This window comes from Columba livia, chromosome 4, assembly GCF_036013475.1.
Source record: "Columba livia isolate bColLiv1 breed racing homer chromosome 4, bColLiv1.pat.W.v2, whole genome shotgun sequence".
NCBI lineage: Eukaryota > Metazoa > Chordata > Aves > Columbiformes > Columbidae > Columba > Columba livia.
The window spans coordinates 53,977,347-54,002,544 of record NC_088605.1 but is presented as its reverse complement, the minus strand read 5'-3'; the positions used below and the strand labels follow the sequence as shown (position 1 = coordinate 54,002,544).

The window sequence follows — 25,198 nt, the reverse complement described above, 5'->3', positions numbered from 1 at the left end:
GCAGGAACCCCTAGATGAGGTCACACAGGAAGATGTCCAGGTGGGTTTTGAATGTCTCCAGGGAAGGAGTCTCCACAACCCCCCTGGGCAGCCTGTTCCAGTGTTCTGATACCCTTACTGAGAAGAAGTTTCTTCTCAAATTTAAGTGGAACCTCTTGTGTTCCAGCTTGATCCCATTACCCCTTGTCCTATCATTGTTTGCGACCAAGAAGAGCCTGGCTCCATCCTCATGGCACTCACCTTTTATATACTTACAGACATTAATAAGGTTCCCCCCTTAGCCTCCTCTTCTCCAAACTAAAGAGACCCAGCTCCATCAGCCTTTCTTCATAAGGGAGATGCTCCACTCCCTTAATCATCTTTGTTGCCCTACGCTGGACTCTCTCCAGCAGTTCCCTGTCCTTCTGGAACTGAGGGGCCCAGAACTGGACACAATATTCCAGATGAGGTCTCACCAGGGCGGAGTAGAGGGGAAGGAGAACCTCTCTCGATCTACTAACCACCCCCCTTCTAATACACCCCAGGATGCCATTGGCCTTCCTGGCCACAAGGGCACAGTGCTGGCTCATGGTCATCCTGTTGTCCACCAGGACCCCCAGGTCCCTTTCCCCTACACTGTTCTCTAATACGTAATTTCCCAACCTATACTGGAACCTGGGGTTGTTCCTGCCCAGATGCAGGACTCTACACTTTCCCTTGTTAAATTTCATTAGGCTATTCCCCGCCCAACTCTCCAGCCTGTCCAGGTCCCGCTGGATGGCAGCACAGCCTTCTGGCGTGTCAGCCACTCCTCCCAGCAGCAGACTTGCTGACAGTACACTCAGTTCCCTTGTCTAAATTGTTAATTAATATATTGAATAACATTGGTCTCAGTACTGACCCCTGAGGCACTTCACTAGATATTGGCCTCCAACTAGACTCCACACCATTGACTACCACTTCTCTCCTTCAGCCAGTTTGCAATCCACCTCACCACTCTATTGTCCAGACCACACCTCCTCAACTTAGCCACTAGGATGCTGTGAGAGACTGTGTCAAAGGCTTTACTGAAGTCAAGGTAGACCACATCAAACTGCTCTGCCATCATCCATCCACCTTGTTACATTCTCATAAAAGGCTATGAGGTTGGTCGAGCATGACTTACCCTTGGTAAAGCCATGCTGACTGCCCCTATTATTAATAATCCTCTTATCCTTGATATGGCACCAAGGACAAGCCATTCCATTACCTTCCCAGGGACGGAGGTGAGGCTGACCGGTCTATAATTACCCGGGTCCTCCTTCTTGCTGTTTTTGAAGACTGGAGTGACATTTGTTTTCCTCCAATCCTCAGGCACCTCTCCCGTTTCCCAAGACTTGGCGAAGATGATGGAGAGCGGTCCAGCAATGACTTCAGCCAGCTCCCTCAGCACCCGTTGGTGCATCCCATCTGGACCCACGGATTTATGGATGTCCAGACTACTTAATTGCTCCCTAACCCAGTCCTCATCAACTAAAGCAAACTCCTCCACTGACCTGGCTTCATCTGGGGTCTCAGGGGTACAGGGCTCCTCAGGACAGCCTTCAGCAGAGTAGACAGAGACAAAGAAGGCATTCAGTAATTCTGCCTTCTCTGTATATTCTGCCACCAGGGCACCCACCTCATTCATCAGTAGGCCTACACTGCCTCTGGTGTCAGTTTTATCTACTATGTATTTGAAAAAGCTCTTTTTGCTGTCCTTGACCCCTTTCACCAGGTTTAATTCTAAGGAGGCCTTGGCTATCCTAGCTGCCTTCCTGCATCCTCTAACAGCAGCCTTATGTTCCTCCCAAGTGGCCAGCCCCTGCTTCCATGACCTGTAAACTTGTGCATACCCAACAGATCCCTACTCAACCACACAGGTCTCCTGACTCCCTTCCTTGACTCTCTGCATGTGGGGATGCTCTGATCCTGAGCTTGGAAGAAGCAATCCATGAATGCCACCCAGACATCTTGGGCCCCTTTACCTTCAAGCAGTCTTGCCCATGGGATTTCCCCCAGCAATTGCTTGAAAAGGCCAAAGTTAGCCCTGCTGAAGTCCAGGGTTGCAATTCTACTTATTGGCCTTGTCCTACCACACAAGATGCTGAACTCCACCATCTCGTGGTCACTGCAACCCAGGCAGCCCTCAACCTTTACTGCTTCGACCAGACCCTCGTTGTTAGTGAGGATGAGATCCAGCAGCGCTCCTCTCCTGGTCGGCTCCTCCACCATCTGCATGAGAATGTTACCGTCAGTGCACTGGAGGAACCTCCTGGACTGTGGCTGGCTGGCTGAACGGTCCTTCCATTTGAGGCAACCAGTAGGCATTTCTGATTCTAGCACATGATTTGGGGCAAATTTCTCTACATTGGTGGAAGGATTCAAGCTCTGGTAGTGGGAAAAGTGACAAAAATCTATCAGTGACAACCTGCAAACCAGCAATGTATTGACCAACAAAGCCACCCCCCTCAGCAGACACTGGCTAATACTAAAGAGACAGCATCTGTTCTTCAGATAGTCACTGACCCGCTCAAGAATAACAAAGCCTGAACCACAAAAAAGTCATAAGCATGAGATAAGGACCTAAAGATGACATGCAAATATCTGCTGCTGATAAAACAGGTGACAGGAATTTAACTGCCATTAATTCCTTTGAAAAATTTACTCTTCATAAACATCACGTGCACTGTGATCCTCTCTGTAGGAGTTGGTACAACTTTCTGATGCCCTCAAAGACTAACAGAAGGGTGCGCTGATGTTAGTTGGAAGTTAGCCAAAACGATTTCCATGAAGTTTTACAAGATTTTCCAGTTAAGTTGAAAGCTACAAAATTATTGAATAATGAGTTATTTTGATGGAGTCTTAAAAATTCTGTCATATGCTCAGACCAAGTTTGTAAATTCAATAAAAGGGTTACTATTCACAAACTATTTTATTTCCATATGGAGGAAATGGAATATTTGTGATGTGTGCTCTAGACAGACACAGCAAGCAACTGTCCCTAAACCATGCAGCATATAGGGAAGAAGGTATTTCTGTAAGAACAGGAATAAACATTCTATGATAAGGTAAAAGTCAGTAAAAAAAAAAATATTTGCCAGTAAGATGACTGAATTCATCGCCAAAACCTCTTAATCCAAATATAGTGGAAACTGCAAGATCTCATACCGTGCTGTGCACTACAGTTGCCAAAACCTGAGGAATACTTTTGGAAAGGTGACTCTGGTTATCTCAGAAAGACTCTCAGCATCATTGGCACAGCTTGAATTGTCACTATCAGAAAGCCTGTGAGTGAGCAGGCTCTTGTAAGATTTCCCACATAATTTCTAGAAATTAAGTTTTCTCACAGGGACACCAAGCATCTGATGTTCACCCAACGGAAGTGCTGAGCCCTTCTGCGGTGTGCCAAAGCACTCACCATGGGGACGGGGAAGCTGCCTTCAAGAGCAGGCTGGTTTTAAGTGACACAAACAATTTAGGAGCACAGCTGCACCCCCAAGGCGACCTAAGCAGATATACCAGGTAAGGCTAACAATGCACTTTAAAATTATTTCTCCCAGTCTTCCATGGTATAGCCAGCAGCTGCCAGACAAGGAAAAGCTCCATGATGAAAGCTGAGTCGCTTCTCACGTGCCTCAGACTTCAGTGTATACTGTGGTCAGTCTATGAGATGCAACCCAAAGAGCCCCCAGTTTGAAATAATTTCTGCCCTTGCAGTTTTCTCTCCGAAAAGAAACATTCACTTTGGCAGTGTTTGATGTGCTCACACAGTACTAAACTGTAAGAGTACTCCCCAACCCAAAGCCAGCAATGAACTTCATTTACACAAAAGAACTTGATTATTTTTCCTCTAATGAAGGATTAACTATTAGTGCTTTGAAAGGCAACTGGAAGCAGTAACGTGCAAGCCTTCCTTCTTAAGGGACTGGACTACTACAGAAATAACTTCTGTTCCAGCTGAGAGTATGCTAACAGATCAATAAACGGATAATCACAGTCCTGAAGGCCCACACATCCACTAGGCTGAACCTTTACTAACCAGTTACTGCAGTAATTATACTGCATGTCCCAGAATCTCCACATAAGTTTTCCGACAGTCGGGCACAGGAGAAGAGGGAGAATGACCTCTTGTTTTCCAAAGCCACGTAGCTCATGTGCCAGCCGGGAGCTGTTCTTTGCCACTGACTTACCCTGGAATCCCAGAGAAGTCGTGCCATTTTCCTGAGCTTCAGTTACTCAAATGCCTTATGCCTTACTCTGCTCATTACTGTGATATGAAACATTGTTTAAATGCTGATAAAATAATTATAAATTAGAAAACATGCCGTGGAAGAGAAAATGAAAAAGGCAGCAGGATCTGAGGGGAGAGTACAGGTTAATTCAAAACAATGGTGGAAATATAATGATACAATTAGAATAGTAAACAAATCTAGAGGTAATGAATCACTTATTAAGCTAAATGTCACTATGCATTCTTACCATGTAAGCACAATTCTCACAAGATTCCCTTAAATAACTCTTGTGGACACAAACACACCAAGATTGCAATTTAAAAAGCTAACAGCAAAGTCTACCATTCAGAACTGCTAAAAAGATTTAGCTTTTCTCCCTAAAAATACGTTTTCCTTAGCCATGTAATGAAGCTTACAGATCTCTGCTCTCAGCCTTCTAGGGCAACTCCCATGACTGTACTATAATAAGATATACATCAAACCCCTAGAGCTGGGAGACAGGTTTGTTGCCACAGAGGTGGGGCCACTGAAAAAGGTTAATTCTTTTATTAACCACTTCTCATGGAGACTCAGGCATGAGGTCCAAGATCTCTGCTCCACCGGGCAGTGATAAAACAGGTGTATTATTTACACAGGAATGGGTGGACAGGAATGGAGCCCTGTTTGTGGGGTGATGTTCCAACAGACCCATCTAGGCTGCTACTGCACCAAAACTTGAGGCTTCCAAAGCAAAGATGATAAGCAAACGTCTCCTACTGCATGGTGGTCTTGAAGCCCAAGTCTGCATGAAAAACTGAACTCTTAGCTAAAATGCAGGACAATATTGCCATGTTTAGAAGAGCTTTTCAGCTAAAACACAAAATAGTTATTTCTGAATCTGAACAACCTGTTGGAAAATACATATTACCAAGGGCACTTTTTTCTTCCATAGACATCAAGTGACCAGTCATTAGAAGGTTCCTTTGGTGATCTGGCTACACAAGCCAGGCTGATGCAGAGCTCAAAAAACCAGTAAGTATGGGGCTCTCCCCTGGAACTGTCAAGCCTCTACCCCAGCACAGTTCAGTAGTCTCAGTTTTAATACTGGCTGGCACATGGCTCTGTCTTTGTTTGCAATTCTCTGCTGCAAGCAAAGGGCTGACTCAGTTTACAGCACAAAATCAGTCCTAAGCCACTGCCAAGGAATGCTGGATCATGAGAAAATAAAGCACAGGTGTTCAAATTTGTTTTAATTCAGCATTTACATACACAGTGAGAGAGAAGATGACAAAATATTCATGAAATACCAACTAACTTGCTACAGTTCCGTTTGCAAATTGAAGTTTAAAAAAAGGCTGACCAATTAACTCTTCAATAAAGAACCAAGAAAACAGCTACGACTGATCAAACACTGTTAATCTAGTGCCAGACAAATGTAATCAAGCTCTCATTTCACCTCCCTTTTAACTCTTTATTTAATCCCTACTTTTTCTGTGTGCTTCAGTGTCTGAAGCCATATTGCCCTGATCCTTCACTCCTGTTCTTTTATCCATCATCCTGCCTTGTTATACCACTCAGGAGTAGGTCCCACACCATATATACTCACAGTGATGACCTGTGAAATCTGTTGGTGGACTTTCTGAAATAGCTAGTTTGAAAGCTGTTTTCTCATCAAATGCCTCTATTTGTGTATCTACCTGAGACTGCCAGGACTGGAACCCATCCATATCAGACCAGAAATGATCATGAACCATTACATTCATTATATGAGTCATTACATTCAGCAGATGCTGCTTCTTTGGGAACTTCCTTGGACTACATGTTTGCTCGAGCAAGAAAGTATTTTGCGCCCTTGTGAAGAGGGAACGTGCAAAAATAAAGAGGAATGAAAAGCTACATCCTTATGACAAAAAGAAGCGACAAAGGAAGGTTTCAGGAGTGGTCAGACAGAGATGTAGGAACAAACTTTCAGGCCAGAGGGAAAGCTGTGCCTGCAGGCACGTGGCCTCAGACAGCAACGAGCAGCTCTCACCTCTGCCAGAGGTGCCCCCGGAGCTTCTGCCCACTTGTCATCCCAGGCTCTGATGTGCAGAGAATTTGTAGGGGAAGGACAGACCAAACACAAAACCAATACATTTAGGAATGCTACTGATTTCAGGGGATTTCTAATCTCTTGTGCTTTATCCCTAAGTAAACACAACTGTGTGCTTAGTAACTTCACACAATGTCTAGCCACTCTTCTTTTTTGGTTTTAATGTGTTTACTGCTCCTGACCTCACAAGTCTGAAGAAGGAACCCATAAACAACAAGGCTATCACCTGTGGACAGAGCCCACAAAGGGCTGTGTTTGTGCTCAGATAGGATCTCACGAATGACCTCTGGAGATGGGATAATGGGTGGAAGTTTCAGCTCTGAGGAGTCGCCACTGGACAAGGACACACACATGCCAAAAAAGCCAAGGGAGGGGAGGGTGACAGTGGTGCCTGGGCTCTTTCTCAGGCTCCAGACATCTAAAGCACCTGGGATTCCCCATTTCGCAAACCTGGCCCACAGGATGACTCTGATCGGCACTCTGCTTACATGTATGTGCTCACGTGAACAGCCAGCCAACACTGAACAACTGGCTTTGCCCCAACACTTGCTGTAATTCATGTACCCTGTAAACCCAACCTTTTGCAATAGGCATGTTGAAACCTAACAAGCAACTGCAGCACACGTGGAATAGCTTCACTCACCCTCCCACCACATGATAAAAAACACACACCTTGCACAACAGATCCACACAGCCCAGCTGTGCTGCATCTGGAGAGGAGCGTCTCCTCCAGGCAATCCACTCCTCAGCAGCAGCACAGAGACCTCCTGTACAGCTCCATAAAACACACCGGCACAGGAGGAGATCCACTCACCAGGTAACTGCTGCCCCAACTGTAAAAGGTAAAATGCCATTTATGAGTGGTCCTAAGATGGAGCACCATGCAGAGCTCTTTACAGTAATCCCTTTCTGAAGTAATGAGATGTTGGATGAATTTGGTAAATAGGGCAGCAGAAAATGGTTATACTCTAATGAGGCACAGATGGAAAGCAAACAGTGGGTATAATCATCATCTAAGACACCCTGCTCCAGCTGCTCTTTTCTCTGTATTTTGGACAAACAGCATCAACTCCAGTCCCTTTTAACCGGAGCGTCCCAGTGTTTCATTACTCCTTACCCATCTTGCATGGGCCCCAAGTACCTAAACAGTTATCCAAAGGCTGGACTCGTACGCATAGTGCACGAAAACTTCCATTTCAGTGTCTGCTAGTGTGAGACAGCTGCGACACTGATGTGTTTGACGAGCACATCCATTTATTTTCTTCTGCTAAGCTTTGAAATAAGGCTTCAAGCTGCCTCACTAAGACCTACAGAACAAGAGTTTGCTTGCAAAACAAACTAAATTTCTCTGGGACACTAACAAACAAAACTGAGCCTCCCAGACAGCATGTCCATTCTCTCCCAGAGATGGCAACAGCTCTCTATCAGTATTTAAGAAGCTTTGTACACACCTTGCCTCTTGCTCTTGTCAAATCCACTTGTGTTGTCCTCACAGAGACCAAGACTGTTTCAGCAGTGGCAACAGTGAAATGCCACTCAAAATGCATTAATACTCTGTGCTGCCTGTAGCTCAGGCCACCAGCAACCTTCCAGTCAGCTCTATAGCTTTTTGCTCTGATATCCACAGAATTCACCTGGAGTTTCTTGCAAAATATGTACTTCTCCATAGTCCACCTCTCCTCCCTGCAAGGGGTGAAGGAGGCTCACCATCAAAAGAAGACAGCCAAGGATATCAGCAGCCTACCAAATCTGCTCAAAGCTGTGCAAACAACAGCTCTGACCTTGGAAGCAGTCAAAGCAAAATTACGTCTTATCTCATTCCCAGCACGGGTATCTGATTAGCCGAAAGGACACTTAACATGGCGAGAAAGAAGTACCCTCACTAAGCAGAGGAAAATCCTGCCTGCATACAAATAAGCAACCCAGGAGTAAATTCACAAGATTAAATTCAGAACAGTCTTTATGAAAGGAGGTGGCTGGGTCCTCAGAGTCAGCTGCCTGGACACCGTCCTGTCACTAGGGTCTAGGTCACCTGCCATTCCAGCCTTAAAATTCAGTGTCCTTGTGTGTAGATTATTTCTAAAGTTATAATTAACCCTGAAAACCTAATTATTACTTGGACAAGGCTGAGGAAGGATGGAGTGGTTGAAAGTATTCTCAAGGGTGAAATGAGGTTTCTCCTGTGTGCATGGAGGTGCAGGATCCACAATGGAAGGTAAAATGGGGAGACCAATTCCAGTGCTGGGCTACCAATATGTAACTCCATTAGAAAAGAGATACACTGCTAGATTATGCTTGTGTTAAACTGCTAATCCTATCTAATATACAGGGTCATTTTGCATAACAAACTGTTCAGGTCAAATCCAGTTCCTTTGTGCTAAGAGGGTGAGGTGAAGTAGTTCTGCTGAGTGAAATGGGGTACTTCATTTTAGGGTTAAGATGCAGGTCTGGGAATTGAAACACAGCTGTCATCTAAAATACCTTTGCTGGGTATTCTGTTTGTGTGTACATTTGCTTTTTTTAAAGGAATGAAATGCTACCCATGTAAGTTATCCCAACGTGTGCAGTATCAGGTATGTAACAAACTTCCTCTGAAGCCGAAAACCCGATTGTAAAAAGGAGCATATTGAGGGAGACCATGGGATTTGCAGTAGCCAAACATTTTAAAAAAGCAAATCTTTGAGAACAAACCACACTGAAACCGTTCCCAGGCTGCATTTAAGGAAGAAAGGAAGAATGCGTGTACTAGCTCAAGTTCTGAAAGAAAACCTTGCATTTCCTAGCCTGGGCAAATGTAGAGAGGCTTTCTTTAATAAACAAACAACCGAATGAGCCAAACATGTTCCCTATACCCCAGCCCACTTCCTCTGATATCCACTCCTTGAGCTGTTAATTTAAGGGTAAAGGAGTTGCTGATCCCAACCATGGATTCCACAAAGCAAATAACATTCAGAAATCTGGTTTTGGCAGAGGTACAGGAGAAATTGCTCAGTCTCATGGCCAGGTTCTGGGAACCAGTAATGTATTTGTTCATCAGTGAAGGCCAGGACCTGGAAGCTACACTTCATAAGAAATTTATGAGACTCATCAAAACACGGAAAATTATATTAATAAAATTTCAGATTATTTGGAAACCATAATTAACGAATAGCAAGTATACCACCATCCTGTACACCAGGTTATGACATCTGGGTACATTTACCCAAGAAACATGCTCTCCTTTCTGCACCCTGCATGCTAAACACACTGCTGCATACCCTGCAACTTTCCCCCCACTGGCATCACTAAAAATTCACTGTTTTAGAAAAACAATGAGTCTGCCATGGAGATCTGCAATACAGGCTGATGGCGAGACCTTTATCTATTGTTGCACCCAATGTCAATAGCTTTTTCTATCATGGGGTCTGCAAATGGTCAAAGATAATCAGAACTATTTAATTAAAAGGCTTCTGTGACTTTTTTGGCACTTGCGATGACTTAGAAAGTAAAAGGCTACCTCAGTGCTGGATCAAGGTAAGCTCCATCAGTTGCCTGTGAGGTTACAGAGACAAGCAGAATTCAGCTCTATTGAGTAAGCACAGACTTCCCACTGGCCTACCACAACAGAGATTTACTGACACGCTGGTTTGCAAGGCACATATGATGGTTATTGATCTGGAAAATCTGCTCACTGAATGGACGTGTATTGCATGCAGTCATGGAGCCGTTCTCAACCTAAATCCTCTGCTTGAAATACTGGAAATACATAGTACACAGTCAGTACTTGAAATTAAAATCAAGCATTTGATTCATAAAAATTGGAAAAAAATCCCAACCAACAACAGAAACCCCAAGTAAACTCAAAGCATAACTTCTCTACCATAGAAAGAAATGCAATGATAGAGTCATAAAAAAAATCACAGCAAATCACCCCAAGAACTGACTTAGCAGTTCTCTGTGTTTCCCTGAGCCTGCTGAACACTCACTCACTGTTTCCAGTGGAGGCATTTCAAGCTCAGTGACCCACTGAGATCTTCTGTCTAACTTTCAGCTTCAGGATCAAGCCTCACCGGGAGGGCTGATGCTCTCACATCACCAGGGCCCAAGCCCTTTGTGCCTCCTGCCTCATCTCCTCCCTGGCACCAGCTACACCACAAGAGGAGAACAACTGGAAGCAGAATTAGCTTCTGTGAGAACAAAAGCCTCAGGTATCAGCCACAAAAAGATAAGCATTTGCCTCCCTCTGCACCAGCAATAAATGGCATTTAGACCCCAGTGCCTTCTGAAGGACACACCTGAGGACTCTGGCAAGCTGTCCTGCCTAGCAGCAATGAGCAGAGATTTGCTGCTTTGCTCTTAACCAGACCTAGAAAACAGTCCTTGCTTCCCCCTGAAAGCACAAACATGACAAACACGGCAGTGGTAGGGCACAGAGGGCAGGCACCTGAGGTTTGCAAAATCCTCGATCACGCATGAGACATGTAGGACCATCCACACACCTCAAACACAAAGGGTGGGTGCCAATCTATGTTAGCACAGGGAGCCTGTGGAACAGAAAGCTGGGCCCAGAGAACCTCTCTGTGTTGAGAACCGCTGAGCTGTGTGAAATGCTGTGTGCTGGTGTTATTTCAAGAAATAAAGAGACAAACAGAACTGCAGTTACAGCACTGCCGCAGGAACCAGAGACTGCAGTAGGGGGGAGTCTGGGAAGAAAATCCCGAAGTATTCTATAGAAAGGATCCCCATAACCAGTGGGGCACCAACCTTAGCAACACAGTGGGGTCGGTGGCTGTAGAGACCCCCCGCCCCGAGCAGTTCCCCATGCTGTGCTCTGCCCAGGCTGCTCCTCCTTCTGTCCCAGACCTGCACAGAACTTGGCCCAGCTGCTCAGAAAGGTGCTGGGGATTGATCTGCTCCTCAACAAACAAACAAACAAACCTCCTAACAACCTCTGTGCCAGACTGCAGCAGCTGACAGAACTCCAATACAAGACAACAGCTTCCAGGGACATCCGTTAACAGCAATAAATATATATCCATCATGTGTTTTACCAGCTCTGGGTAGGTGATAATATTTTCCATCATTTAAATCAGTCTATAGCAAATTGAATCCCTAATTTCACCACAGGGATTTCTAGTAGCTTCCACCAACCTTGATTTTAAGCTGCCTTTTTCACCCTAGACGTCACTGTTTCATTGATTATAACATATAAATCGAAGAACATGAGTCTATATCAACAATTTTTCTGCATCACATACTGTGACAGCTGTATTATGGTACTACACAAAAAGCAAACAGCCAATTCTAACCCCAACACAAGGTGCAAGTTGGGAATATTTCCACTGAGAACAATAGGGTTAAACTAGTCCAAACAGATTAGCAGCAGGCTTCTGGAAGCTAATCTTTTAACTAACAATAAAAATGTAAATCTCCCTCCTGCTTTTTTTTCTCAGACATCTGTTGATTCCAGTGGTAATGACATCATGAAAGAATGCACAACTGAATATATTTGAGGCAGAAACATTACTCCAGAAACCTTTCAGTTTTACAGAAAACGCTGCAGTCTTTCTGATATGGCCTTCATAAAAGATTAACTGATTTTTTAAATCACAACTGTAAAAATGAATTTTACTATATAATCACTTAGGCCTTCAAATAAACTTTATCAGAGAAACTATTCAGAAAAAAAAAAACAAAAACAAAACAGCCCACTGAACACTGTGACACAGCTAAGGATGGTGCAGAAGGACAGATACTATTCTTCCGTTACACCATTTCACCACAGCCATCAGAGAATCCTGTTTTAATTTCTCTGCAGAACTGACAAATCCGGCAGCCACAGCGAGCCGGCAGCCAGTGCACGCAGTGACCCTGCAGGCACCCAGCGCCCCAGGAGGTGCTCCTGAAAACCCTCACCCCCATGAAGCACCTGCCCATCACTGAGCTTATTCCAGTGCAAGAGCCCAGAAAACGTGCACTGGAAACCAGGCAACTGACCCATCTCTCAGCTCTGCACTGCAAAGTCTCAATCCTCCAGGGCAGTCGTTCTTACCTGGGATGCTCTGCACTTTTAAATGACACGTCAACCCAACAGAAGTGCGTATGGGGGCATTTCTCCCAGTTGCTAAATGTTAATGAATTTTTTTTCTTTTAAATAACCAATTGAATATCTATCCTGACACACACTCAAACATTTATTCATTTAAACAAAAATTTTTAAGCCTTTCAAAAGGACCTTTCAGGATAGTCCACTGTCCAGGGTAGGACATTTTCATTGCCTTTATCTATGAACTAAGCCTAGCTAACCAAGCTGCATTCATTAACCACAGACAATCACTTAATCCACTATTTTCATAACAGGGGCCAGATCCCACACTATGTTGTATTATCCTTTGCTATGAGGAGAGATGTAAAAGAAATGATAATGAGGCATCACTATTGATCCCAATTGTCAGGGTTACAAATTGCCAGTTTGCAGTAAAACTTTCTTCACAGTTTGGGATTTGCTTTGAACCTACCTCCCATTGTAACATGTGGCGCAGGTATGCTAAATATCCTGCTAAGGGCTATTTAGTGTGGAAAACCTTTCTAATGATAGAAATTACATTTCTAGTAGATTCACTGCATACCATTTCTCTACTGGAAATCTGAAACTGAGTGTTGTTCAATGCTACAACCTCTCTTTTGCTGACAGGTAAGTGTAAGCCCAAATGAAAGGCTGATTTAATTATCTTTATTTAAATTACAAGTAACTTTCTGCTTTCTTTGCCAGTACCTTAAAGAACTCAGCAGTAGCAGACAGGCTTTGCAGAGCTCCTGGAGGTCTTACAAAAATAGGATACGATAATTCAGCAGTCCCTGTAGAAATCCAAAGTATTTTCAATAATGTTATGACTGAACATTAATAAAGAAATCCACAGCTTGGGGTATAGGTATAGAGGTATTGTTGACAATATTTCATTATAAAAATTCCTAGAGGGCAGCAGGGAACCAGCTATGAAGACAGCACTAACATCCACAGCTCTGACGGGAAGAAAGCGGAATTCAGGCTATCATTTATTAAAAAGGAGCTTGCCTCTTACACTCATTCAGAGCTCACTCCTTTGGACCCAGTCCCAGTTCTTCAGTCCACTTAAAGCACATGTTAAAACACACCGAGATGGCAACACAAATTGGGTGCAGTTGTCTTCCAGGCTTTATATTAATAGACATTTTACCTTAGTTGTAATTTATATGACTGCCATACTAGGTTCTGGTAGAAAGAACACAGTTCAAAAGACAGGGGTGTCAAACTCATTATCACCGGGGGCCACATCAGCCTCACAGTTGCCTTCAAAGAGCTGAACGTAATTTAGGACTGTTAAAATGTAACCCTGCACTGTAGCCAGCCCCTGGACTCCAAATGCAACGCAGGTCCCAGCACGATTTATAGTCCTGAGAGTGTATTTCGTGCTTCATGTCAAGAGCTGTGAGCGTGTCACAAAACTTGTTTCCCCTCTTCTCTGCTTATTTAACCTCTCATTACACATTCACAGAAGGACCTCTGCAAAATTAGGCTATTACAATCCTAAGGAATTTTATTTGTTTAGACAGTATGCATGGAGAATGAGAATGTAAAATATTTATACAAGCAAATGACATTTTACTGTTTTCTACGATAATACGGCAAGAAGAGAATGAAAACACAGTTTACACTGAAATTCCTTCTCCCTCTAGGCAGATATTAGATATTAGACTTGACATATCATTAGAAAAAATAGTCAAGAAGTTAACCATGCTGCAGCCTGACATTTGCAGCTTGAGCCTCCTTCCTTTGTGTGTATGTGCTTTCATACATCTGCAAAGCAAAAACTTGCAAACCAGCCTCTGCCTTGGTTTTCTCAGCCCTAGTTCTGGTACCATCATTTCCACAGACTCGGGCAGCCCATTCTCAAACTTGGTCTAGTTGCGTCATTCTTGTTATGGCTAAAATCTGCCTCGTCATGGAAAACCTGTGCAGACTCGCACACTCTCTTAGGCTGCGGGAAAAGTAACCTGTGGCATTGTTTTAGCACAAGTAGATAAGTCAGCTTACAACAAGCAATTCTGAACACAACACACCTACATATTGCTGATGTGTGTGGAGATGCGTGGATAAGAAGAGTTGGCCCCAAAGGCTTGATTCTAGTTATGCTGGTGGTTTAGTGTCAGGCCAAGCTATGCTGGCTCTTAAATCGATTGTTTTATACTGCATTTAACCCTTATGGCACACATTAAATACCTAGATTTTGTTAAGAATCCGTTCTTAAAACACAGAGCGGCTATGGCAACAGCTTTTGTAGGAACCAGCTGTTCCCATCTCTCCATAAAACCAGCAGCTGTAATGGCACCTTGTATTCTTGATGGCACCCCAAGGCAACACCTCCAGTCACAAGGGGAGCAGGCAAAGTGCTGCTGCCACCAGCAGTGCCCTTTTCCTGCAGCCTGATGGGCCTTCCCTGGAGACCACCCTCCTGAAGAAGGACCCCTAAAGCAGGTTCAATAGCCAAGGATGCCTTATGCAGGGATTACTTCTGACAAGCTGCTAAACAACAGCAGCTCTATTCTTGCCACCTGCAAGACATTGACAACCGCAATTACTATAGTGAAAAGGCATGGAGAGGTGCCAAATAACTGGCTACTACAGCTATGGATTTTTTACAAAACACCAGCCTTCCAGGTTGCTGAGCACCCCCAGCATATTTTAACAAGAGAGCGGACAAGCAGCCGCTTCTTTTCATGATTGCTGCCGGGGAGCTGGCCTCACACCGGCACAGCTGTAGCAACCCTGACAACAAGCGAGCATCAAGGCAGACAAAAACCACAGCAACAGAAATGCAGTAACTACCTAAGTGAAGCGTTTTCATTAGTGATTGCTTTGGACCAGAACATGGCAGCTGAGCCCGTTTTCCCCTAGAAATGCTTTGGTGGCACCAAGATCTGAATCGGGACTTTGTGCCTTGAGCCCAGGCTATTTTTCATGTAATGCTTGCTGTGAGGCTGGTGTTGCAAGTACCGTGGAGGAGAAGGGAACACGAGACTCAACTCTCAGCACTCAAGGTGATAACTTGTACCTCAGCACAGCTCTGGCTCACAGCTACAACTTTTTGTAATGTCCACGTGGTGCTCCCCTTCACAAAAGGCCATTATAACTATAGGAGGACAGTAAAAGCCGGTTATGAGAAGGTGAGGACTGCAGCTGCTGACAGATGCCAAGTGGCTAATGGCCCCACAAAGACGAAACCAGAGCAGATGCCATCAGCACTGGCTCTCTTGGAGCAACAGGAGGGGATGGAAGCAGCAGCTACAGCCATTTCTGAACGACAGAAACCTTTGCCTGGCCCTGATGCTGCCCAGGCAGACTTATACCCACCCGTGTTGCTCTTCGTTCCCCCTAGGGCTGCGAAGATTAAAAGAACACATAATATCTGTGCCGTACTCAAAACACTGCCACTTCATTTTCATCAAATCATATCAGCTGCTGCTTCAGAAAGACCGTCAAAAACAAACCTCTGCTTCCCTAAAAGAATCAGAGAGAAAACAAATGGCTTCATCCCAAGCAAAGCCCCCTGCTCTATTGCTGACATTTAGCAGCACAAGCGTGGCTCCCCCCCAACCTCTCTCCTGCCCCAAGCTCTGTGAATTAATTCTCCACAGGAAAGATGTGACCTGTGAAGCACAAGAATATTACAATTTCATTTTTATAAAATGACCCTCCAGTCCAGCCAGCCAGCAAAAAGCAACAGGTTCCTTCAACAAGGCTGTGAGGCAGAAGGGTAAACACAGCCAGAGACTGCTGCAACACCCTGCCCAGAAAAGCAACAGGAGAAAGCTCCCAGAAAAGGAAGCCTTCAGGAGAAGACGCGGTCTCTGGTCCCTCAGGCTGTGTCTCACACACACACTTGCCTGGCAAGGAGGGAATGGCCGAGAAAACAGTGGTTCAGACAGGGAAAATCTACAGCTGTAGCAAGCAAGTCTGCTTCTAATTGAACGTGAGGAAGAGACTGAGGACTGGCAAGTCAATATTTCCTTAACTCACCCCATGACTCGGGAGTCAGTTTGCTCTGTCTCACCAGGGAGTCTGAGAGACCTCTGCTTTTGTTATTGTTACTTATGAAAATCTTTCTCAACAAACACCTTTGACCCCCACATCTTTTTGGGTTTTTTTGTTGTTTTGTTTTGTTTTGTTTTTTTTTTTAAATATCTGTCTCAGGCTGTGGCCCAAAGGCAATACACATATTCATATGATTAGGATTTTTATGTCATGGGTTTAACTCAATTAAGAAAGGAAAAGACACATATGTGAGCACATTTTTCATAGTCTGCCATAGCCCGGGAAAGCATTTATTTTCTTTAGCTGCTGCTGCTATAAATCAAAATGTGTAGATATGTAAATATTAAGATATCCTTATTTATAGCTATGTGAATAAGTGAGTTTGTGGAGTGCTGGCCAAAGAAAACCAAAAAGTCATTTCACTGACTAAAAATGACAAGCTTTTTGGCTTCCTTGGTAAAATAAAACTGAAAAAGTTCATTTCAGATCAATATAAAAATACGGTAATCCGGTATGAAAGTATTTTGTTCATTTAATGCCCTATTTTAATCACCATTTGGCTAAATTTAAAAGCAAAAAATAAGGTTCTTTCAAAAAGAAAAACACAGAATCACAGCATCACAGAATGTTAGCGATTGGAAGGGACCTCAAAACGTCTAAACCTATTATTTGTTGGAAACATCAAACAAAATCTTTTTGTATTTTTTACCTGACCCGTTTGGTGGATTCAAGTCAACTTCACGCGTAGCTTCTGTCAACCAAAAATATCAAGTAAGTTTTCCATCCCTCTTTTACCACAGCACTCAAGCACTTGTTAACAGGTAACTGCTTTTCTCCCTTTCTAGTCTCAGAAATTTAATCTGGAAAAACAAAACCCCGCGTGCAGCTTTTGTGGGGTTGCAAGCAATGGCCTACAGCACCAAACAACATCTCCAGCCGCCATCTGCTCGGCTCCTCACTGCCCCCCTCCACATACACCCGTCTCACCAACCGGAGTAACTGAGCGTCAACACCAAACATTCATTATCGCACCAATAACTTGTCCGTGGGCAACACTGATCATCATCAGTTCGGTTTGACACCATAGCAACATGTCACCTGGGATCTGGCTGCCAGCTGCGGTATTTTGCTTATTTTGCAAGCAAGCTGGCATTTTGTAATTCTGAGTAACAAGCCATTAAGATAGACAATTAAATATACAATACGTGGAATTAAATATAAGGTATATAGAGAAAGACCAATTTCTTTGGTCTGTCACTGCACAGATCCAGGCAGATGTGTTGGTGTTGTTGGATTTAACAAAATCCCAGCAGCAAGAAGGGGGATGGCAGCTGGTTCCCTGGGCCAGTAGCTCCTGCCTGGGCTGAGACCCCTAAAGTACAGCCCAGTTTCTTGACTTGGGGCAAGGAGCCAACTGTCAGCATGAAAGTTGATCTGAATTCTCAATGTTCTCACACAATTATTTGAAATCTTTCGTTCGTAATGCAAACAAACATTTCTGCCCTCACAACTTTGATCTCAGTGTATACTCAACAGCCAAACTGAAGAGAAATGCAGAATTACAGAGGTAGAAAATGAGTAAGTGCAAACTACTGCTTAATATTCCAAACTGATGACTTTTACTTGGAAATCTTCTACTAGGATACTTCTGAGGTACTGCTTCTCCCATTGCATGTACCTTTCAACCATGACATTCCATCACTGCATTCAGGAAAAACATTCAGAAAACAAGCAACATATGGTCTGAAACGTTACCCATACTGTACCGCATTTGCTCCCGTGCACATTGCCAGTCAGCAGGGCCAGTCCTTCACCTGGCTTCTGCCACTGAGCAATATCCCAGCGCAAAGACCTTTTTTGGTTCTCTTCCTCATCATCCACCCTTGCCTGCCCAAGGCACCTTTGGGCAGTAACAGCTTCTCCTCGCCTTGTTTCTCCTCTCTCTTGCTCATCCGCTCCCTAATTTTCTGAAGAGTGGGTCTGTCACTCTCCACCACAGGGAACCTGTGTCCTAGCCCACAAACAGTATTTAACATACTGCAAAATGTTTATTTCCAGCTCGTTTACACTTTGTTATTCTTGCAGTCTTCCATCTCTCGTATTTCCCCTAAGTTCTACAGCTAGAAGTGGAAAGCCAGATCCTAGGACAATAAAACAAGCTTCCACAAGGAAAGCTGTGCTGTGAATTGCCCTTCTAACAAACAGGGAAAGGATTTAAAAGCCAACGAGAAACACAACAGCGATGACAGCCCTGACTGAGACCTACCTGGTACCTCCTGCCTATATTTCAACATCCCCTCAAGCCACAGCACATAATATAACCATTCTCTTCTGAGCACTCTCAGTCAATATTAATTAAAGGCACAGGCATTGTAACACAACCATCAGGCTGTTTTCTCAATCTTCAGAACAAAGGCACCATTTTCTTGCTCCTGCTCTTCCAAAATAATCTCTGTCCCCAAGTAAATTTAGATTTCAAAGGAAAGTGCAGAAGGTCTCCAAGAACCTCGTTAAAATGCCTCTTTCACTGGGGCAAAGCAGATGTTTTCATTTGCAGAAAACCAAATGGAGTCCCAGGCCTGACGCAAACATCCACCCCCGTAAGGAGAGGTGGCTGCAGGCAGCCCGCACCAGCAGGCAGGCTTCACTTTCTGCAGTTTGCTTTTGCAAAAGGTTAATCCCTGACATGTTTCAAAGAGGCAAACACCAAGCTGCCGTGCATGCAGCTGCATACAATGCAAGGACTTTTATGGCTAAGGACAGAAAGGTCAGGGATGCTCATCAAGTTCACGTTTCTCCTGGAGAGCCACAATGAACAGCAAGTTCATCAGTACAAACCTCTGCTCAAAGTGAAACAAACATGAACTAAGGAATATAAATCTCCAGGTGTTGGAGAAGGAGCAGAAAAATACAATATGCAGGTGCTATGAAGGACCTTCCTAGTCCCAGGCATCCCCTAAGGGTCTTTTCCAACCTGACTCTGATCCTCTGATCCTGACTCTGTTTCCGCTGTATTGTGCTATCAAGCTATGACAAAAATGAGCCATTAACATTTCTAAGCCATTAACAAATGGATTTGGTGGACATGTTTGTATAATGGTAAGGCTTTAAAGGCCTAATAAAGGCAAAAGAAAGCACATTTAGTGAGCAACGCTTGCGCAAAGCAGTACATTCATTGCCCCTCATACCACACACATTTAAGCTGAACCTCACAATAGTTACAAAATTAATTAGGCCACATCTTTAGGTAGCCTAAGACAGAATTACCTTGGGGAGATCCCAACAGAACCGGTGAGCTAAACCTTGCAACTGCATTACGCTACACTAACAACACATAGCAGAAAGCTGCGCTGGCAGCAAGGCAGACATTTGGGTCAGCTGTGCTCGCACAGTTGGTGTTTTTGTGGGTTTTTCTGGTTTTGTTTTACAGCTGTTCAATCCTGCTTTCTTCAGAGGGACTGGCCTCAGCCCATCCAGGTCCCCTTGCAGAGCTCATACTTGGTGTGACCTCGATGCAGATACAGCAACAGCACTGATGAGAGGGCAGGTGCAAGATGCTGCTGCCTTCGAATGCACTGGTACGAGCCCAGCCCCTGAAAACAAGACAGCTCAAGCATAAGATAGCAAAGGAGTTACCCCAGCAAGCCCCAGGAGCCCAGCGTGTTGAGGGGGCTGACCCATGAGCAAAACTGCTTTCCTCAGCATCTGGGTTAGAAGCAAAGTCCTTTATGAGCCCAGATGGCTGAACAGACAAGGGAAGCTGGTTCCTTCCAGCTTGGTAGTAGCAAAGAGGACAGAAAAAAAAGCTTACATGCAGTTCAATACCAAAGCCAGCAGAAGGAAGACTAAAAATCAGGAGGGGAAGAAGGAACTTAAATACAGAGTAGAGAGGCTTTTTCTATCCAGATCTAAATGGTTACCACCAATCACTGAATGCATATTACCTTTAATATCATCCTGCCCACAGCTTGCAAATTTTGCTAAAATGATACAAAATACCACATCTGTAATCCCTGCAAAGTCACCTGATGCAGCTCAGCCCAGGCTCCCCTCAAGAGCTCTGCTTTGGGGCAGCTCCTCCATCCAACGCAACCGAGCTCTCCTGGCCAACGGTCCAGCCCGTGCAAAGAGGTGACAAAGATGCAGCCATTCCTTCCAGGTTCTTCTCCCATGCTTCCTCTCTAAGAGCTCCCAGCTCGTCAACTGCTCTACTCAGATAAAAGGGCTCACAGCTAAGGTACACCACGGTAAGGAAGAGGTGCCACAAATAAACCTTCCAATACTTCACAGGTCAAGCTCTGAGAGACAAGCACGATATATCCAAATTTCATTCTTTAATTATATGGCTAGCATTTTCCTCAGAGCTGTATTTCAGAATACCCTTGAGCACTTATGTATTGTAGTACATAATTTCCCCTGTATGTTTACAATAACAACACTTTACCCTATAATTATTTTTCACTTCATTAATTTTAAATCTGAGCATCTCTATTTCTGCTGCATTATCTCTTATAACAGGCTTACATTAAAAGAAGTAGTGATTTTTATGAAGTCTCTGACACAAGAAGCTCAGTATTTCTGCAATATTTCTTCTGCCTTCACTTCAACCCTAATCTCAGTTTGGATGGTAGCATCAGAAATTGGAGTTTGCTGTTGGACTTCATTCTCAATGAAACAGACTTCATCCTCTCCGTCCCCCAGGGCCAATTACGTACTACCTCCTACCAATAAACCCATCTTCCTTCCTAAGTCAAACCAAAAGCCTCCAAGAATAAGTCTGAGCTGCTGAAGGGAAAAGCAAGTGCCACCTAGACCTGTATTAATACTGCAAAGCTGACCTGTGTCACAGGCAACAGGACGAACTTATTTCTTTGCTCATACTGGAAATCGCTGCTGAAGTGACAGGGGAATGCAGTGAGAGACTTACATTAATGTCGCTGTTTGCTGACAACTTTCCACACTACCAGAATTCTGTGCCGCTGCAGCATGTAACAGCTGTGAGTATACAGCTGGCATGGCTGCAGCACAGATTTGACACATCCTGGATTTGTTCTAATTCTGATCTTATTTTGAGAAGAACAGGGTTTTTCTCCCCTCAGTCTCATGATTCATTTTTGATGGAAAAAAAATACACTCACAAATAATCCTGCCTTGTTGTACAACTTACTGAAATTATTCTCTCCAAGAAAGAAAAATTTGTATTTCTACTACCTAAAAATTGTGAAACTCCTAAGTGAGACTTCTCTTCTGTAAGGAGCACTGGGAACTAGTCTTTGCACACGTACATCTACCCAGGCTTTTCCAGTACGGACACAATGGAAATGCTCATGAGGAAGCACTGCTCTGCCCTCCGGCTGGAGGTGCATTACAGCCACAGCTCCTACACCCTCACTCTGAGGAACTGAAAGAAGGTGAAATTTCTACATTATGGAAAGTTTCATCCGATGCAGGCTTTTGCAAACAGGTTCCAGCATATCCTGAATTGATGTAGAAGTCACTACAAGACTACAGACAGCAGTGCAAACACATTCAACCAGAAATGCCACAGACTTCATCTGATGATATTTACCCACGACCAACCTTCAGCTTCCAGTACAGTGTTCTGAAAAAGGGACTTTTCCACTCTAACACACACACACCGTGTCCCTCTAACCTCCTTTTACTCATGCAGTGCAAACCCAAAGAGCACACAGAGTACCTCTGATCATACTGCTGCTGTTCCTTTCAACTCCCAACCTCTTTCCCAGTTTTTCAGGACGGTGAGACACTCCAGCTCGTCCCAGCAGAGTCCTACCTTCAGCTGTTCACGGGCTGCAGCTCTCCGCCACTGCTCCAATGTGCTGTTCCCATCAGGGCAGCTCAGCCTAAGCAGCCCCAGACAAAGATTACGCTGCCACAGCGGTTTCTACATGGAAGAGCCATTTCTGGTTAATGCTTGTCATGCCTGGAGCGGTGAGAAGCTGCTCCGCACAACCCCCTGACCTGAAGTCAGCAGGGGGAGCGAGATGGGGCTGCCTTAACCTCAGCTGCTGCCAAGCACCAGGGAACAAGCTGCTGTTCAAGGCTTTTTAAAAACTCACTTCAGAAAACACAGTTATGATTTGCCCCATGTAGAAATGGCCTGCGGGGGGGTGGGGGGGGGGCGCAGGGGAGAGGAGGTAGTGAAGGGGAAGAGAGTGGGCTACGTAAACACGCAGTGTTACACAGGTTCAGATATATTAATTTATTTTCTACTATATGAGTACAACACAACAACCTTGCTCATTGGATAGTGTACAAAATGAATCTAAAGGGATTCTTTCAGTTTAGTCATGCAAGTCAGATCAAAGCACAATTTCAGCTGCACTAGGAGAATATGTTGGATGCTCTGAATGTATACATTTTACTCAGAAATAGCCAAAATACTGATCCAATATGTCAATGAGCTGGGAGGTGCTGAAGCAGATAAAATAGCTATGAAACCCAAAGGAGCAAGTAACAAGAGGGATGGACAGCACAGCAGTGATTTTGCAATGATGACAAGTGACATTGATCCCACAGATTACAGAAAAAGCACATGCCTGTCATCTGTTTTTGCAGTGTTTGGATCTCAGTACTGAAAATGCTCAGGTACCTACCACCAACAGGATGGTGTTTGGTGCATTACATATTCTAGATTAAAGCTACATTTTTATCCGCAAGCCCGTCAGTTCTCCCCAAACTGGAGGCTAACAGGGTACTGAAGAAAATTCTCAGCAGCGACATCTCACGTCTCCTTTTCCAGATGCAGTAATTAATCAGCTATGCAGTACTGCATTTTGTCTGCTTATGTCAAAGAAGCACTTCTGGTCCAGACTGTGGCTGCTATGTGACTTTAGTCCTCTCAGAGCAAAATGTACGAGTGGAAGACTTCTCCTCCCTGTATAGGTGCTCTACCCACTCGGAATCTGCTAAGAAGTTTGATCACCCAACCACAGCTGTGACTTTAGCTAGAAGTACTGAGTATCCAACACACATGTGAATGTGTCCCTAAAACATGTTGTGAATCCATCTTTTAGATGGACATTATGATCAGTTAAATGAGGACACACAGTCTTACAGCAGACAGAGAGTCACTTCAGCTGTGTTGGATTAAGTTTCATTTAAGCAAGTAAATCACTCTCCTATTCCAAATTTAACAGTAATAACCACAGTAGATAAGGCAAATAGTCCATAATGCAAAATCACACCTCCAGTTTGCTATACAGAACAATTACCTGCCAAACCTATGGCCTGTGATGGTGTCTGCAAGTTGGGAGGCGGAAAGGAAGCTTCATCAGGCAAGATCTTTCCAAACTTAGGTAATACACTCCCCCATTCAAGCTTCCCTACACTTTGGATGACTGACTGGGCCGGTCTGTTTGCTAATAAAGCAGTTCCCAGTGTTTACACACCAGATTGTAGGTCTGCCCCTCTTCATTTTGATACGATCTTTGTCTGGTTTTAAATGAGTATTGCCCATCACCTGCCCTTGGGTTTAGTTTATATTGTCTTAACTCACCCTATGATCTATCACGGTTGCTCTCTGTCACCCAATTCTCTAACAACTCCTTGATTAAAGCCTCAGGGCAAAAATTCAAAGCAATTTTAAAATTATAATCGCTGTTTCAAATCTGAACAACCATCCTGTGGCAGCAGAGTTCAAAGCTACAGGAATCTGTTGCTGTAATGTCTCCAGCCTTCCCCACTTTAACAAAGCTTTCTTGGGGGAACGGTAACACACAGCTCACTGGAGTTGAGCAGCTTCACTCTCATGAGAGGGACGTGCTTTTACTACTGATCTGTCGGAGCTGAAATAAAAATCAGTTGTGCCCAAGCTTTCATTCTAGTCTCCCTCTAGGAAAGAAAAGGGGTTTATTTTTGAAGAACAAGAAAGGAAGGAAAGATGTGAGCTGCAGACATCAAAGAAATAATAATCTTAACTCATCGATCCTCTTTTCTCCTACACCGGGTCATCCAATTTTGTTGTTGCACAACCACACTTACTATTGTATCCACCTGTCATGTGCTTGGTAAAATAAAATAGTACAACCACCACCAAGGACTTCAGTAAATTAAGGTTTTGCATTCTTTGCTCAGGCTGCTCTCTGCTTCTTTGCAGTTTTCGCAGTCAAGAGCGTGGTTTGTACAAAGCTGGTGCTCAGCTCCCGGCGCAGTGTTTCAGAGCAGCAGCAGCGAGGAACTGCCTTCCCACAGCACTTCTGCTGTGCTCCGGCTCCTGCACCGGCGTGAGCACTTCTTTCCCTTTTTTCCCAAACAACAGAGCAGCTTGTGTTGTCTCTTGTTCCTGGAATCAGGGGACCACATCCTGCTTTTAGGGCATTCATACACAGAATAAATCCTTGAAGTCCCTACAACATTGTCATGAGAATCGTTCCACCTTCAGCAAAAGTAAACAACCAGGTAGCTATGGGTAAAAAAGGATTTCCACATGGCATGGAGCATGGTTGAAATGACAGACACAACCAATTTTCACAGCTGTGGACAGACAACAATGATGCCCTGTTAGGCCTCCTTCCTTGGTGGTCCTTAAGACTGGGTATCACGTATTGTTATTGATAAATACGGTACCTTCTGCTCATGCTCTACATGCTGCTGTTTTTCCAATAAAGTAGTTAGCAACAACACAGCTGAAATATTTTCCCCCCTTTGCTCAGGACAGAGTCAACAATATCCTGTGATCAAAACAGGAATGAGAGCTGTCTTAACACTGTGTGCCATCTCTTCACAAAACCTCCTATTATTCTAACGGGCTTTGCACCAGAAGCCCTGAAGAAGGAACTGTCCCACACCTGCCACACAGCAGGTACTTTGTGCCATCAGCAG

General features: G+C 44.2%; 1 protein-coding gene across 11 annotated transcripts in view; it reads right to left on the bottom strand.

Moving 5' to 3' along the window:
- The window catches only part of ARHGAP24 (Rho GTPase activating protein 24), a 213,157-nt gene that overhangs the window by 46,824 nt on the left and 141,135 nt on the right, over positions 1 to 25,198 (bottom strand). The window contains exon 1 of one of the 11 annotated variants that reach the window (XM_065061795.1): positions 22,053 to 22,431. The exons of 9 other annotated variants lie outside the window; for them this stretch is intronic. In XM_065061795.1, coding sequence (XP_064917867.1) covers positions 22,053 to 22,062 — 10 coding nt within the window. In that variant the 5' untranslated portion in view covers positions 22,063 to 22,431. Of the gene's footprint in view, positions 1 to 22,052; positions 22,432 to 25,198 lie in introns of those variants that run through there. One more of the 11 variants, XM_021289327.2, reaches the window with a different exon arrangement.